This window comes from Atta cephalotes, assembly GCF_000143395.1.
Source record: "Atta cephalotes unplaced genomic scaffold scaffold00029, whole genome shotgun sequence".
NCBI lineage: Eukaryota > Metazoa > Arthropoda > Insecta > Hymenoptera > Formicidae > Atta > Atta cephalotes.
In genome coordinates this window covers 1,897,987-1,917,139 of record NW_012130093.1, presented here as the reverse complement: position 1 = coordinate 1,917,139, position 19,153 = coordinate 1,897,987, and the positions used below count along the sequence as shown (strand labels likewise).

Below are 19,153 nucleotides of genomic sequence, written 5' to 3'. Positions count from 1 at the left end.
GTACCGAGTACGTCGACGANACGTNACNGTCACGTAGCGTATAGCTAGAGTCAGTACAGACGTGCGAGAGAGAGAGTAGAGAGAGAGNAGAGAGAGAGAGAGAGAGAGAAAGAGAAGTGCGTCTCTTGAATGGTCGACAAAGAGACCCTCGCAAGCGAGAAGAATTTGTTGCTGCTTTTCAAGGAGGTGAGGCCAATCTCGCTGCATGAGGAAAACGAGAAAGGTGCGCTATCGTTTTCCCAAGGACCAGCAAATCATCCTACTTCCAACACAAAATAGTGCTTGTACTTGCCAAAGCTCGCTTTTGTCTGAGATATGAGCGTTCGACCGACCATTTGTTGTGATCGACGACTAATCTCCTCTCTTATTTGGTGTCAATTCGGCTCGAAGAATCAATGTTTTCTACGATATTTAAATTGGATATCGTAGAATAATGAAATTCATGAATTAAATGAACCGACACTATTTATTAATACAGAGGGACTTATTCTTAATGAACCGCATTAAATTATGTTAATAATCATCATCTCTTCTCTCCAACGCCGCGATGATCGTATGCTTCTTAGATAATGCCTAGCGCAAAGCGCGATAAATCAAAACGAATGCGCAAATAAGAAAATTTAATGCGAACAAAACTATGTAAATATTGCTGGCTGTTTACACGGGAAATCCGCAGTAATCCCTTACTGCACAACTGATAATATGTATATATAATAAATATACCATTTCCTTTAGTGATAAGCCCACTGAGGACCGACAAAAGAGTTCAATCAAATCGTGCTTCTACTTGGCACTCGACCATCCATTCTGGAACTCCTTTTAAAAGGAACAACAAAAAAATATATAAACAAGCAATAATAGAAACAAATTCCCAAAAATTGCAAATGTAAAGAAATATATAATTTATTTTATTATCTACTATATTAATCAAAGAATCTTAATCAGCTCCCTTCTTCTTCTTATACTTCGCACGATCCTCGCTAAATCCTTTTCTTTTCTTACATAATAATTATAACAAAGAGTATGTTTCTAAGATATTTTAACATAAGTCATCTCAATACCTCTAAATTGCACACAGATTTATTACTAAATGCTTTCATCTTATTAGCTCCATTGTCAGAAATTATCTATTTCTTTTCATCACACATATCCAAAAAGGACATTTTCTAATTTTTTATGAATAGCTGCAGCATTGTATTTTCCAGAAAAAGACTGACAATCTATTGTCATGTGGTGCATGACAATAATAAAAACAATAATAAAATCTTCATCAATAAATTGTAATGTGAAAGCTATGTATGAATCGCCATATCTTAACGTCCATAAATCAGTTATCATGCATATTGCATCAAAAAAGTTTTTACAAAGATATTATGATAAGCATTCTTCATGTAATTTTGATATCACTCGAAAATGTAGTGCGAGAAGGAACAATATATTTTGGTTCTAAAGAGAAATCAAATTCTTGAAATCTCGTTCCTCGACAACATTATATGTATGTAAATTCTTACAGATAAATGTTGCTATCGCTCTAATTATTTCTTGTGCTTTTTTTGCTTGAAGATTTATGTGATATTGTGAAATTAAAACTATTTTTCAAAGATATTTGCTTATTTGATATTTTTTTCGGTTTTGACAGAGCCCGTACATATTCTTTAAGCTTCTTTAATTTTAAATATTTTTGACATGCAACGATATGTTTTTTCAAATGATACTGAAATTGTTGTGGTATCAGTTAGTATACTTTTTACGAGTATTACACACTACTTTGAAACAATAATTTTTTATTTTACTGAAGAAATGTCAAATCAGTGCATGAAATTAATTTTCAACATATCATTAATTGCTGCTGTGTTATCTTTATTCTCTGTATTATCTACTATCCTGTTCTTTTTGAGCTTGACTTGGATCATCTGGAACAATTCTCGTTTAAATCAATACTTCCGAACAATTCATTTAAATCAATACTTCTATTGTTATTATTAAAACTATCTAAAACTATCTACGTTATAATTGTTACAATATATTGTTACATCATTTAAAAATGACAGAATAAATGATGATTAATTTATGTATATTTATAAATTAGGTTATGAAAAGGTGTATGCGTGCATATGCACGTGTGTTACATTGACCAGTAAGTGCGAAACAATTACTAAAATTAATACTCTCAAACTACATGTTCTCTACAGATAGGTTTTCCATAACTTAATCTCTACAATACTAATACAATAACAATACACACCAAATTTTTCTTTCGAAATGCAGGATTTCTTGAGTTAATATAAACTAATGTCAATTCTAAGTAGAATCGTAAAACTCGTAATGTGTTGTCGTAAAACTTGTAAGAACTTATGACTAATATTCTAATTTTATGCGTAGGGGAAGGGGACAGCTTTGTTCAGGCACATCTTCGAACTTTACAAATTAAAAAACTGTCCTTTTCTGCGATTACAAATTGTAATTTTAAAAATGGCAATATAATCACGGATAATTATCACGTAAAGCTGTCGCGATTGTTAATCTAATCTAGAAGAATTTTGTTTTTGTGTTTTAAACGTTTCCTCTTGCACATGTAATTATTTTTAAATTAAATAATATATTTATATAATTGATTTTATTGTGTTTCATGTTTTTTCTTACGTCCATATCTACGTAATAAAAATGAAATATTTGATTTTTATCGATATTTTGATAAACAAACTAAGACATATTTTCAATATGATAGGGATAGATTTGAACAAAGCAAACGGGGCTCCTTAGAACATTTCAATCGCAACTGCCGCGAGCTACGCGAGCTCCCATAAAGCCTATGGCACATACAAAAACGTAAGACAATAGATGTAAGCAGTAAGGAAATCGTAACATTAGATTTGTTACTGACCTTACGATCTCTACTATAATTAATCAATTTGCTTACTGCTTATTGCCTTACGTTTCTGTATGTGCCATAAGCTTCAGAGCTACCGCAGACAAAATTTCTATAACAGTGATCTTAAGCCAATGAGCCAATCAGGATACTGCTTTAAATCTACATAATCTGATGGAAATAGAAATAGCAGTAAACTTATCCATAAGACAAATTTCAATCGATTTTTATGAATAAGTTTATTGTTATTTTTGGTAAAAATTATTTTTAACATAGTGTCTTAAATAATTCTTATCACCAAATAATTTTTTAAAATCTTTATGCAAATTTACATTAAAAACTCCGAATTATACTTGCGAGAATTGATGTTACAAAATACAGAATCTGGAAATTCCGTATTTACCATAGGTAAAGGCTTATAAAAAAATCCAAGTAACAAAGAATCTATATCGTAAAAAAATTCCTTTCATAAGCGAATGTAATTTTATGTCACCGTCATTTCTGGAACAGCGAATATCAACATCAAACAATTTTGTTAATATCTTTTTTAATTTCTGTAACATCACTTATATTCTTCACTTATATTCTCTCTGTACTGATGATCATCGAGACTTGATCGAAACGTCTACTTTATTATTAAAATTTTTAACTGTACAACTTTCGCTAAAGATATCTTATGTTGTGGATATATGCTCTTCATTATATTTTGTATTCTTAAGCTACCTTATATATGTAATCAGTTGATGAAATTTCAAAAACAAATGATCAGCAATAGCTATACTGTCGGTACGATGACAGCAGCATAATAGCAATTAATCATTCCATTTTGAGCATTATAATAAAATATGACGGCAATAAAACATATGTAACGATATCCATTGTTGTGTCTTCAAGTTATGAAGTTTTTTAATCAATGTCATCTAACAAAATGTTATTACGAAAATCACTTACCCGTGAGCATTGCGCATCTCTGCCGATAAAGGAACCACGGCGGAAATGCATTAACTGGTAAATAAAAATCACAATGGGAAAGAAAATAAGGAGCGCAACATATCGCATGTAAAGTGAGTTCTAAAGTTGAGCTTTAATATGGAATCCGTATTTAGCAAATAAGAATTAAATCCAAGAAAGAAATTGCATATAGCAATTAATAATCAGAAGTCATCTTCTTATTAATTATATTGCGTATCAATATATTCACGGATTTATTTACGCACGTGATTGATTTCTACAAACGTATCTATTGGCTCTATTATTAATTATTGGCACTACTATTAATAATTGCCAATTAATCATTCGACAACTGAGAATTACCACGAAGAAAGAAACATTGCACGCGGTAATCACAAATTTAAATTCCATCGCAAATCAATACGGCCACTGATTTATACTTGAACGATAAATTAGGAATTTTGTTAACTTTATTATTAACCTTATTAATTACAATAAAATACTATCGATTAATTTATATATTCGTTGAAATTACTTGAGCGCGTTGTACATATGCAACTCGATACAGTATACAGTAGCGCAACTCTCTGTCGACACTTTTAATGTTGATGGAAGCCAAAATCGTAGCACGCATGTGCTAGTTGAGACATACGGTAATGCCATCTAGACTTCTCTCTCACTTACTCTCTTAGGCTGTCGCACATATCTTCCGTAACAGTAATCATAAGATGTACCTTAAGAATAAGCCAATCATAGTCGAGAATTTTTTTGAATTCTTAATTCTGATTGACTGATACTTGCGTTATGTCTTATGTTACTGTTATGGAAGGTATGTCTGGCAATCCTTACGCTTCTATCCTGTCCGAAACTGTAGATCCTGTCTGTAGTTCAAATAATATTCTAAAGCGATGTAACAATGAGATTTGAAGACATTAAAAATTAAGCCGTAAGAAATTAACAATCATAGTGGATTGTTATCCGGACGATTCTTACGCCTTAAAATTTCATTGTAAATGAAATCGCTGGTTAATTGATTGAAACATTAAAGAAATCTAATTATAAAAAAGTATAAAATTAAACAATATATATATGTAATTTACATATGTATATACATTTATATGCATATGTGTGTGTGTATGTGTCACATATATATGTATATGTGCACATAAAGGGAGAATACAAATTTATAATTACAGAAAATGATGAACTTTATTTTAATATGATAAAAAGTTTATAATCTATGATGAATTTTTTATTTTTTAAGTTTCTTTTACTAGCTCACACTGTGACTATACTCAATCTATCTAGAGGTCTAGAAAGAAAAAAAGAAAATATATATAAACATATATATAAACAATATATATAAACATTAAGAAATTATTTACAATATTATAAATATTATAAAATATAAAATCTATACACAGTTTACATACAAAATCGATAATATACGATTTTAAACATGCTAATGTATAGATATCATATTTGGTTTGCAATGCATAACATAAAAATTTAATTATAATTATATACATGTTACAATATAAACAGCAAAACAGATAAATATCTATAAGTAATCTGAAAATAAATAAGTAATCTAAAGTAAACTGAAATTGATAGTCATAAAAATTATAATTATAAAATTACCTTATGATAATGTCAAATCTTTTCCAAATTTTGTGGATGGATGGCATCTGGATGAAGAAGAAATCTTCTTTTAAACCACTAATTTTAAACTACTTCTCTTCAAAAATGTAAAGAGCATAATTGACAATTTCTAGAAGAATATTCAAGATCTTTTTCTTCTAAATCCAGTCTCCTACTTCTTCGTATCCATTGCAATCATTTGTTAAAATAATTTATTAATGTAAAAAAATTAAGCATCATATTCTTTAGGAAATTTAAATATTTTTTTCTAATTCAAGATTTCCAGAACATCCATTTATTGAACAAATATTTAATTTTTTTTCCACTTATTTTCTTGATATGCAATCTATTTTTTTTTCTGATCTATTTTTTTATATCTGAAACAGAACTAAGATCAAAGTGTTTTCTGCAAGAAAATTGATATATCTACAATTCTCTTTAAGGATAATTCTTTCTTTATTCTTTTCATTTGACTTCATTTTATTTCACTTCACTTCACATATATAATAACCCACTTCATTTTACTTTTTTTTATTTCACTATCAATATCTAAAACAATTTGCAAGACATAAAAGCATACGAACTTAATACTGTCATTACCGCCAATTACTACACAACACTTCAACGGTTAAAAAAAGCTCGAAAACACAAAGAATAAGTGAGAGAAAAGTTCAGATGGCGTTACTGTATGTAATATCTCAACTTGCGCATGCGCGCTATGATTTTGGCTTCACATAATGAATAGAGTTACACTACTGTATACTGTGACGGAAACGCGATGTAAACAAGTCAATGGTTAGATTCTGAGTGCGTTGGTTATTAATAAGAAAGATAAATGATGCTTACAGCGTTGCGTTGTGATCGCGGACACGAATACATTCATATTATTGTATTATAAGATAGCACCTGCAGTGAAATAGAGATTTTATTTTCGCGTTTTGTAACTTGCGAAAAATCCGCATCGTCGCATATGATTAACTGTGACCAATATCCTTACTGGATTGACTGACTTATGTCAGTGACACCGAAGAAAGTGGTTGTAGCGATTCTTTCGCGAAACCGAGTAATTCGTTACGAAAAAAGCACGAGAGGATAAGATAATAAAAAGCTTTGATAGTGAATCTCGTGTATTATAAGATCTTCGTTTGCAACGTAGACAGAGTTGTACGCCCTTTTCCCCCAAGGAGTTCTTCAGAGTCTCTCTTTCGGGTTAACCTGATCCTCTTTTTAAACGCCATAATTCTTAAAGGAAATCACGGGCTAGACTTATTGCCTTACAGTATTAATCTAGCCCATTGACTTGTTTATATCGAGTCTCTGAGTATGTGTAACGCGCTCAATTTCAATTAGTCGAATAATTAATCGGTAGTATTTTATTGTGACTAATAGAATGCAGATGTTCGTGCACGATCTCGGAGCGCGCGCGGAGAACCGCTATGTGCGAGTCGAATGCTTGCTGAAATGAGACAGTAACATTTCGGAGGTAAATAGGAAATCAATGTAGGCGCGGAAATCAATGCGCAAAATGAAAAAAAAACAAATTTAACCAAATACGTTTTTATTAATAATCATAATTTTACATATTTCATTTTCTTCTTCAGAGACTTAATTCATTCTTTAACTTATTTTAATTATAAAAATAATTAATTATTAAAACTTCTCTTAGATTATCAAATTTAAAATTTCTTCTATTATCTGATAAAATGAATTTGTATTTTGAAAAGCTATGTTTTATATCGTATGAAGTAAGTGATGCGTAATTGAAAAGAGGAAGTATACATTTTTCATTTGATGCAAATTGTTGATATCCTGTATTTTTTTCCAAGACAGAAATTAGTTTTTTTTAATACATAATTTAATATCATCTGATTCACAATTATATTTTTGACATTTTGTATTTCTTTTATTACATCATTATTGGAAGATTCTGAATCTCGAGTTTTTTAAGAGAAATTATTATACATTTAAAATTGTTATAAATTATTCCTGGACTTTCGATGATTGAAATAATTTCTTGGCTTTTTTAATAGCTACGAATTATTCGGCAAAGTTAAAATTATATTTTTAATTTTGCCGATAAATTTTTATAGTAGCACGCTGCTTCAATCCAAGTTCCTCAACGAGTTATAATTGGCGAAGGTGATAAAGGAACAGTTGGTAACATTTTTCTAAATAACTCGATTCTATATGGAACTTTACGAAATACTTTTTTTGTTTCCGAAATTATTCAATTTGCTTTTTTGTATATCTAATTTTTTCGGCTACGTGGTACAATCCGTGTACCAAACAAGTGACACAATGTATCATTTTAGGAAATATAGTACATAATTTTTTTGCTGCTTTTTATATATAAAGAACACTATCTGATACAAATAATAATACTTTTTCATGCAGCATTTTCAATTTTTATTTCAGCAGGCCATAATTCCAAAGATTCGTAAATAAATTTTACAATTATTTTATTATTTGTTTTTTCCAGCACTGCTGAATGAAGAAGATAAATTTTATCGGGATCAGAATATTTTACTATCAGAATGTAATGTACCGACAACACAATTTGCGATAACTCTGCCTTCGACATCTGTAGTTTCATCTGATATCCAAATATCACTTTCCGCAACAGAATTACGAATTTGGCATATTATTTTATTATAGATTTTATTATAGATTGTTGACATGATTGTAAATAATAATTTTTTCGTATTGTAGATGCTTCCGGAACATGTTGTTGCGTCCATTTTTCAAGAAAGTTGCGTAATTTAGGATTGTCTAATTTTTTTAATGGAATATCGGCAACTAAAAAGTTTCGCATAATTCTTGTGAAAATGTTGACTTTCTTGTCGTTACTACCTTTGCAGTGTCAATAGTCGTGCAGACAGAATTTGTTAATAATTTCGATCTATACAAATATTGTTTATGTTTGCTATTTTGCTCGTGTCGATTTATAGAATATGAAGATATGTTATATAAGTACATATAACAACACTTACAATAAAGTTGATCCTTTGTAAAAACATCATAAATATCTTTGTCAATTTTAATTGAGGCCAATATTTCCTTTAAAGATTTCGGCATTTTGAGAAAGAAAAACATTCTCACATGATTTCGAATCAATATGCAAAATACAAAAAAAATCTCCGCGCTTTGTTTATATTGACTAAGCCATGAGTCAATCGAGATAAACGGACTTCGAGTCTCCTCGAGAAATGTTACTATCTAATTTCAGCAAGCATTCGATTCACTCGCATACAGCGGTTCTTCGCACACGCTCCGGAATCGTGCACGAACATCCGCACTCTAGTGATTAATAAAGTTAGTAGTAAAGTTAGTAAATTCCTCATTTTGTCGTTCAAGTGCTTGTATAAATCAGGCCATATTGATTTGTGATGGAATTTTGATTATCGAGCAATATTTCTTATATATCAGCAATGTTTCCTTCTTTGTAATAATTCTCTTGCCGAATGATTAAATCGAATGATTAAACCGAATTGGTAAATGTAGTTTAGCCCTCTCCAATAAATTTGATCTTGACATATGTTGCCAAGATCATGACCCTGAGTGACCTTGAAAAAGTTTTAACCATTGGACATCACTCGTTAAAAAGATATAAATAAAAGAAGTTTAAGAAATAATGAATATATACTCCTTTTCTATCATATAAAACAGACATTTTCTGCTTTAAAGTATATTTTACAATTTACACAAAGCGATTCCCACCCCACCTCCTCCCCTGCTTGGGGGCACATGATTTTTATCTGAAGCGATTTCCATCTCACTTCCCCCCAGCATAAGGGCGCACGACTTTCACTTGGAAGCGACTTCTACCCTACTTCCTGCACCCTGCTTGGGGGAGCGCATAACTTTCTTCTCAAGACTTCCACTTCAAAAAATTATAAATAAGAAAATATAAAAGAAAATTATGCGCCTTCAAGCAGAGGTGGGATATGAGAAACATTTTAATTTTATATAGCAGAAATGTGACGTTATTTCTTAAACTTTTTTTGTTTAAAACTTTTTAACGAATGACATTCGACAATTAAAATTTTCTCAAGGTCACTCAAAGTCATGATCTTGACAATATAAGGCCATTGGGAGACCGGAGGGGGCTTCCCTAAACTATATATTTACCAATTAATCGGCAATGATTAATAGTGAGCCAATTAATTTGTGAAAATCAAATGCATGTATAAATCCATGAATATATTGATACAATTAATAAAACGAAAACTTCTGATTATTAATTACTGTATGCAATTTCTTTCTTGGATTTAATTTTCAGTCACTAAATAATTAATTGATAATAATTTGTTAGTGATTTGGCATGAACCACTCTCGTTGCGATAATGGCGGCATGTGTCCACACGCGTTTGTCCGGAATTCTCTAGCATGGGAAGTGTGCCCGAAGGACACACGTGTTCCTCTTGTCTGGAATTTATTATGAAACACTACAGTATCGAGATAACAAGGATTGTTGGGAATGTGGATTCTCCCATAAAATAATACTTTAATGATGGATCTCACAAATTTTCTATTTTCCTTTTTTCTTTTTCTTTCACTCTTTTTAATTCTGGCATTTAAATTCTCGAGGTTGGCTCATCATGACAGCATAATTTTTATTTATAATTTATTTATGTTAGTTTGTATTGTCTCTGAGGAGGGTTTAAAAGTGAACCGAAAGTGCATTTTAGTGAATAAAAAAGTTTCAAATTTCATAGCTATATTATTTGCGCGACGTCTTCTACATTGCACTTGACTCCTACTGTCCGTATCCTTTCTAGTTCTTTGCTTAGATATGTTATTATGTGCGTATGTGAATGTGTTGTGTGGTATAGAAGAGAAAGGATAGATGGAATTAAAACAAAGGAGGTTTATAGGGGAATAGTATAATCGAGAAACTGGAATGATACAGGGACAGAAAATAGATAATCGGCTTCTTCGATTCGATTCGGACGACTCTGTTAGTGACGGAAACAGATGAAAAGGTCATAATAAATCAATTCATCAATATTATGAAAAAAGAAGAGAATCGGGTAGAATATAATCATTGATGGTAAGACCAGTGTCAGTAGGAGGAATTGGTGGATAATTCTCTAAAGGCGAAGATATGGGAGAAGAAATAGGGAAGAGATCATGAAAGGAGAGTAGTTATAGAGTTCTTAGGAATGTGCGGAGAAAGAAAATATGATATTTCTGTTTCTGGCGTAAGCTGAGACGAGATGATTCGGCTTGGTTCTCCTCAGGCGTTAACGTTATAAGCGGGCGGATACGAGCCAGTCGACGGGAACAAACAATTCCCGTGAGACAACGGCGACAGAGAGTGAAATGATTGCGAGAACACACTGCAATATTTTTTTATTTTCTATTACGGGGGAATTCGAAAAGGAAAATAGAAAAAAAAAATAAAAAAATAAAATAAAAAATACAATAAAACAAGAAATAAAACAATGTAAGAAAGATGAGAGAGACCAGAGAATAGCAAATGCTGAATGTACTTATTAGGTGTACAACTTTGCTTCCGCCGCTTTTTTTCCGAAATTCGAGGCTTTATTGTAAAAAACTGGTTATACATTTATGATTCAAAGTATTGTCCATCGCTGGCCACTACTTTCTCCCATCTTTCGGGTAGCGTACAAATCCCGCGTCGAAAAAACTGGTCATCTTTTGAGGCTATCCACGAATCGATCCAATTTTTTAGTTCTTCATAAGACCGGAAGTGTTGGTCAGCCAGGCCGTGTGCCATTGATCGAAACAAAGTGATAGTCAGAGGGAGCAACGTCTGGAGAATACGGCGGGTGGGGTAGGACTTCCCATTTCAACGTTTCCAAGTATGTCTTGACCACTTTCGCAACATGGGGTCGAGCATTGTCATGCTATAAAATCACTTTATCGTGTCTCTCGTTGTATTGCGGCCGTTTATCTTTCAATGCTCGGCTCAAACGCATCAATTGCGTTCGATACCGATCGCCTGTGATTGTTTCAGTCGGTTTTAACAGTTCATAATACACTACGACAAGCTGGTCCCACCAAATACAGAGCATGACCTTGGAGCCGTGAATATTCGGTTTGGCCATCGACGTGGAAGCATGGTCGGGAACTCCCCATGATTTTCTGCGCTTGGGATTATCGTAATGAACCCATTTTTCGTCCCCAGTCACAATGCGATGCAGAAATCCCTTCCGTCTTTACCTTTCAAGCAGCTGTTTACAAGCAAACAAACGCCGTTCAACATCTCTCGGCTTTAATTCGTACGGCATCCAATTTCCTTGCTTCTGAATCATTCCCATGGCTTTGAGGCGTTTTGAAATGGCTTGTTGAGTTACTCCCAATAATCGTGCCAATTCTTCTTGATTTTAACACGAGTCTTGCTCAAATAATGCCTCCAATTCTGCATCTTCGAAAACCTTCTCTCTTCCACCGCTATGCCGGTCTTCGATGTCAAAATCACCGTTTTTGAAGCGTTGTGAACCACTCACGACACGTTCTTTCACTAATAGCGGCCTCACCATAAGTATTTGAGAGCATTCGATGAGTCTCAGCCGCAGATTTCTTCATATTGAAGCAAAAAATTAAAACCTCCCGCAAATGACGAGAATTTGGTTCGTAAACTGACATTTTCAATCGAGAATAACTTTATGATGCAGACACAAATCGACTAATGTTTCTATAGGGTTATGTTGACAGATGCCCAAGTTTATTGTATGACGTCTATGATCTATTTATTTCGACCACTTACTGCTAAAGCCATCTATAGGAAAACGGCGGAAGCAAAGTTATACACCTAATACTATTGCGGTAGTCTAGAAGACCTTGTAAAATGAGAGGGCTCTTGTCGGCGGATTCTGTTGATATTTAGTTGAGGCTGCGAGGTGTCCGAGCTTGATGATTCCCTCCAACACTGACTCTAAATCTTTAAATGTCGGTGGCCAAGTACGCGAGTTTAATAGAATTTCTCCCACATTGATATTAAATATGGAGTTTAAGTGTTGATTGGTTAAAAGAAAAATAAAAACTTCAAATCGTCAGTCTCCCAGAAAAAGAATCGGAAAATAGGCGCTGAGTTCCGCGGAACCGAAATTTTTGTAGTAATTTGCCCTGATTAACAGCGCATCGATTGGTGGATAAGTTCGTTAATTAGGTGGTGGGATCTATTTCTTGCTTTCTAATTGGTCAAGGTTCGGAATACGCTTGAGGATGAAAAAAGATATTGACCGGAATTTGTAGCGTTTGAAAGTATCATCTTTGTTTTTATGACAAATTAATAAATAGTAAAATCCAAGTTTATTTTTATTTTTATGACCTTAAAATTTATAAGAAAGCACATGTGCAGTACGTCGAGGAAGCGTACATATAACGTTGGCAGGGAACCACCAAATACCACCCCCTGAACGTCATGTCTTAGATTTTATGACGGACTTGTGAGAATCCGCGACTTGACCGTTAGAAAGTATCTGCATCGATTTTACGCTCCTAAATGACATTTTTACAGTTATTTACAGTTATTTATTTATTACAGTTATTTATTATTTTTCACTATCTAATCTAATCACGGCGTTCAAGAAGGGTATCTTCGATATCTCATTTAGTCTCTCTATTCGTGTGCATCGATTTTTAATTAATTTTATGTATGAGGAAATACTGAAGTCTTCGCTTTTAGTCGTTTGTGAGAAAAAAAACTTTATAGCTTTTTAACCTGTTCGATTTGTTTGTAACAACTATCTTTATATCTCGACGGACTCCAGATTTCCACACAAGAAAAGGGTTGGATGTAACATTACAATATCTCATACATTGTTACAAAATTAAAATGTTTTTTTCTATAGGCTTTTTTTAAGAAGATGTTTTCTCGGAATTCAATCGGATATATGAAAAATGTTGAATATCCGTCTCGAAGAAATTGCTTTCTCGGATATCCGATCAGATATACCAGGATATTCAATATTATATTTTGTCCGGATATCCGATGTCCAGTAATTTTATGATTCGATGCATCCTTGCTTTTTATAAAGTTATAGGAATTTCATTTCAATATATACGGATTACCACAGACTAAACAGGACCCACGAATTGTGCAATTCATTTGCAAATAGAGTGGTTATATTTTTAAGAAATGTTTACGAATGTTTGTGAACATTTTATTCTCGCTTTGGCTAGCTCATTAGCAAATACTTGCAAAACGTTTGCAAACATCTTTTAATCATTTTATTCATTTAAACAAATATATATAATAATTCAACATCTTAACATTTATACCGTAGTGGCGCTTCGTATTTAAAGTAATTGTATAACATAAACGGTCTTATTTCCAATCTTATTATCTTTTAATCGTGTTTGATGGGTTCACCGAACTTATATAAGTTGCAAATGTCTTGCACGGTTGGTGGATACTGGGCTAAATGATATGGATTAATTAAGGAGGCGGTTTTAACATTGCTAATTGGCCAATTTATAATAACATATTTTGATAAGATAGTGAAATGTTACTAAGCACCAACCGATGTGAATGAATATGTGCTATGATATTGTGCAATAATGGAATTCTTCCATAAGAACAATATCTCAGAATCTAGTTAACCAATCAAATTCTTTTATATTTTTGTTCCGTTCTGAGATTTCTCACTCTAGTTCTGTGACCGCATCTTTACTTAAGATGATCTCAAAATTAGAATTGACACATAAATATAGGCTTAGGATCTCATCAATAATATATATGATATTAAAGTAAAAATAATTAAAAATAACACTGAGCATTTATAGTATTTTAACCATATCGAATTGTCTTACTCAAAAGAGAAGCCAATTTTTTATAACAATTGTATCCATCTATTCTGATAATAGTTAAATTATATTTACAGGTGAAAACATTTTTAAACCTACAACAACAGGCAGCAGAAGTAATGGCAGCAGTTGCCATTTGGGAATTGGAATTGAATGATGTTGAGTTGGAGCTAGGAAATGTTAATAAACATGAAAAGTTATGTATAAAAGAAATTGATCCTTTATACAAGTGAGTAAATTTTTTCTTAATAATCATTTTGTATATAATCATTGCATTAAATACTAAGTAAGAATATTCGAATTTATAACGGTCGAAGCTGGACCTTTAATGCTTAAATAATTCAATATGAATTATATACAATACATACTATATGTGCATATATACCATATTTGTAGCTATTCAAACTGCGCGCCAAATTGGTTTTCTGGACTTACAAACGCAATTAATTACTGAAATAATATCACAGATTAAATTAAATTGACAATTGAAATCTTTTTCAATTCGGTATCATAAAAGGATGTCAATGTATTGAAAAACTTTAAATTTATTGCGAAAAATGTTACCTCAGTCGGGACTTGAACTCGGATCTCTTATATTCTGTACAAGCGTTCTAAGCCATTAGACTGAGGCCTTAGTAATATTCTTCCAATAATTGATATATGCAGGAATAATAACACTTCTTTCAGGCAGCGTGCAAACAATAATAATTAATTTTATTAAGACCATAATGTAATAAATACTAAGTAAGAATATTCAAGCCTATAACGGTTGAAGTTAGATCTTTAATGTTTAATTAATTTATGTGAATTATATATGTTGGGAGTACAAATAAGTTTCCGCCGTTTTTTATCAAAAATTAAGCATTTATTGTGAAAGAACGGTACATAATGTTTTATTCAAAGTAATGGCCATTGCTAGCCACTACTTTTTCCCATCTTTAATTCCCTTTCTGATAGCATGTGGATACCATGTCAGAAGAATGCTTCATCTTTTGAGGCTATCCAATCATCGATACAATTTTTTGATATATGATGTGAAGTGCTGCTCAGACAGGTCATCGATCGGAACAAGTGGTAGTCGGAAGGAGCAACGTCTGGAGAATGGCGGCTGGGGTAGAACTTCCCATTTGAGTGTTTCTAAGTAGGTTTTGACCGGCGTCGCAACATGTGATCGAGCATTATCATGCAGGAGAATAATTTTATCATGCCTGGAGTAGGGATGCGTTTTTCCTTGAGTGCTCGACTCAATCTCATCAATTGTGTTCGGTAGAAAGCCCCAGTAATGATCTCGTTCGGTTTGAGCAACTCACAATACATGACACCAAGCTGATCCCATCAAATACACAATATGAGTTTTTTTTCATGAATATTCGGTTTGGTTGTCGATGTTGAAGCATGGCTAGGTGGTCCCCATGATTTCCTCTTCTTTGGATTATCCAGTAGTAGTGGATCCATTTTTCATCACAGTGACTATACGATGCAAAAAACCCTTTCGTTTGCCTAGCAAGCAGCATTTCACATGTGAAAAATCGACGTTCAATGTTTCTCGGCTTCAGTTCATATGGAACCCAATTCCCTTGCTTTTGAATCATTCCCAATGATTTCAAACAATATGAAATTGTTGAGTCACTCCTAATGTAAGTGCAAATTCTTTTTGCGTTTGGCACGAATCTTCATCCAATAATGCTTCCAATTCCGCATCTTCGTACACTTTCGTTACGTTCTTCGACGTCAAATTCACCGTTCTTAAACTTTTGAAATCACTCACGACAACTTCTCTCACTTAAGCATCACCATATGCTTCTACAAGCAATCTATGAGCCTCAGCTGCAGATTTCTTCAAATTAAAGAAGTAAATCAAAAGTTCCCGCAAATGATGCTTATTCGGCTCAAAACTCGACATTTTCGTACAAAAAAAAGTATATGATGCTGATACAAAATCGCTAATATTTCAAGGTTGCCGGATGTCCAATCTTACATATGTCGTTTTACATCAAACAATTTTAACTATAATTTATTAGTGGCGCCGTTTGCAAAAGATATATACTATATAGGACTGTACCGGATTTAGCGCACATATTTCTCATGAAAAAGTACATTTGAAAACTATTGAAGTCTTATAACCAACCACAGGGCATAAAATTCGCGCCTTCAGGAGCAAGCGGTTGGCCAAGCGAACGCTTTAACGGATGTATCGCTCAACGGTGCCGAACGAGTATTACAAAATTTCGTGAAATTTCTATATTAATTACCGTATTCTTAAATTGAGTTCAATTTAATGATGAGAAGTAATGTCAATTACAAACTCGATAAATAAATAAATTTATAAATAAAATCAATATTAATTAAATGAGCCAAATAAATAATGTTAAAAACATCAACTTTATTTATTTAAGCATTAAAGATCTAGCTTTGACTGTTATAGGCTTGAATATTCTTATTTAGTCTTTATTACGGTCTTAATAAAATATTTATTTTTATTATCATTGTATTAAATTAGTCAAAGCTAAATAGGTTCCGGGACAAACGTTTGTCCTTAAAGTATCGTATTCCTGACTCAATTTTAAAATGATTTTCCTTTATCTAAATTTTATCTTTAGTTTTTTAATTATAAGAAAGAATATTAATTATAGACTGCATAAGGTAGGCGGCGCCATTCATTATCCAATACAAGCGCTGACAAGCGCGATCAATTGCTTATTACACACGAAATGCGTAACACAATGGTTTGCGTATATAGGACTTGGCAAAATATTTGTTTTTTATATTTGTAATACAAAATCAGAAAAAATATAATGGGAAGTCAGCGCAGTAATTGCACAAATGTAATAATTATAATTTAATAAATCATATAATATTTCAATCATATATAATAATATTTCGATATACTTTTATTTCATTCTCAACGGCAAGTTAATCAAATATAATGATTCATTCCAATTCCATTCATGCAAGTGTGCAGCAATTATAATGCAAGCAATACCAAATCAAAAATATTTTCCAAGTTCAATTAACTGACCGAAATAAAACAAGAAACCCTTATGACCATAGGTTACAAAAAAAAGGAACTATAGTATCAGACATTGAAATTAAAAAAAAGGGAACATAGACTTATCAAATTGCAGCAACTCGCATGTTCACAAACCATATGTGGCGTATTAGCGTTGATCACTGGTATCACTGCGGATCGGGATAACCGATAGAGAGCAATGAAAAAAAAGATTTTCTTGCTCTTTATAATCAAATATTTTTCAGTGTGTTGATATAAAAAATGAAATAAAAAACAAATTTATTTAAAAAATTTAATAAAATTAAAATATAAATAATAATATAAATCTAATCTATTACAAAAAAATGTTTTTTAATTGAAATAAAAATAAATAATAAAAACACAAAATTAAAAATGCTAATCTAGTTAAAAAATTAAATAAAAACATACAATTATTGTAGATAAAGCTTTAACAAGTTTAAAATAATGTTTCATTTACAGCAGAAATATTCTGTATATATCATACCGATATCCTATAGATGTTGAAACATGTTTCCTTACGGCTGTCCCTGTGATATAATTTGGACATTTCTGATGTATGAGTTATTATTAAATACCAAAATTGACACCTTATATAACTAAAGCATTAAAAAAAACAATGAGTTAAAGATTTTTAAATTAAGAATGAAATATTTTTATTAACGCTATAATTCTTACAAGGGAAGTATCACAACTGTCAGGAACCGATTTTGATTCTCCATGATATGTTGTAAAACACGAAAATCTAAGAGACACGTATTTTTTTATCCGTGCGCTAACTCATGTTTAAGGGGTGAAACACCTCTTTGAAAAGAAAGGATATTTTTCTTTCAAATATCGTCGGGAGTATAAAAGATACAAAAAAATGTTTTAAATAAAAGTTATATGATTTCAAAAGTAAAAAACTTTAAATTTATAAAGAAAAAAATTTTTTTATTTTTTTCTTTTAAAGAGGTTTATTTAAAGATTATTTTCTTACAAATTTAATCATGTGTAATAAAGTTATAATACGATATATCATTTTCAAGAATTAATTGTTAACGCTTCCGTATATAAGCTATCCATGTTCATATGCGAAAGTAATTGTCATCGGAACAATAAAATATATAAATCAATGAATAATGAAATTGATATTTGTAACATTACAAATTATAAATAATGTTAAGAATTATAATATTTTATTATTTCTCCTTGAAATGAGTAAAACTTTTTTATTCATCTCTATACATTACTTCCTTATAATATCTTAAGATTATTCTTTTAAAGTTATTTTCAGTTTTACGCTTTAATATCTTATTTACTTGTCGTTTATGTAATAATTTCAAAACGTATATATTATACTAATTAGTAATGAAACAATTTGTAAATGTTTATACACAATACATTTATATTTTGTATCGTTTACTCATTACAATAATGATGATGAAAAAATGTTTTAAACATAATGACTTCTAGCATCATGAACATTTTACTGTAGTTGTACAACTTTGTTTCCGCCGTTTTTTTTTCCGAAATTCGAGGCTTTATTGTAAAAAACTGGTTATACATTTATGATTCAAAGTATTGTCCACTACTTTCTCCCATCTTTCGGGTAGCGTACGAATCCCGCGTCGAAAAAACTGGTCATCTTTTGAGACTATTCACGAATCGATCCAATTTTTTACTTCTTCATAAGACCGGAAGTGCTGGTCAGCCGTGTGCCATTGATCGAAACAAGTGATAGTCAGAGGGAGCAACGTCTGAAGAATACGGCAGGTGGGGTAGGACTTCCCATTTCAACGTTTCCAAGTATTATGTCTTGACCACTTTCGCAACATGGGGTCGAGCATTGTCATGCTGTAAAATCACTTTATCGTGTCTTCTCGTTGTATTGCGGTCCGTTTGTCTTT

At 31.9% G+C, this 19,153-nt stretch overlaps 1 protein-coding gene across 1 annotated transcript in view; it reads left to right on the top strand.

The window, feature by feature from the left end:
- LOC105620815 (RING finger protein nhl-1-like) overlaps positions 1-19,153 on the top strand; it is a 175,153-nt gene that overhangs the window by 16,169 nt on the left and 139,831 nt on the right. Inside the window, exon 2 of the mRNA XM_012202297.1 lies at positions 14,314-14,465. Coding sequence (XP_012057687.1) covers positions 14,314-14,465 — 152 coding nt within the window. The remainder of the gene's footprint in view (positions 1-14,313; positions 14,466-19,153) is intronic.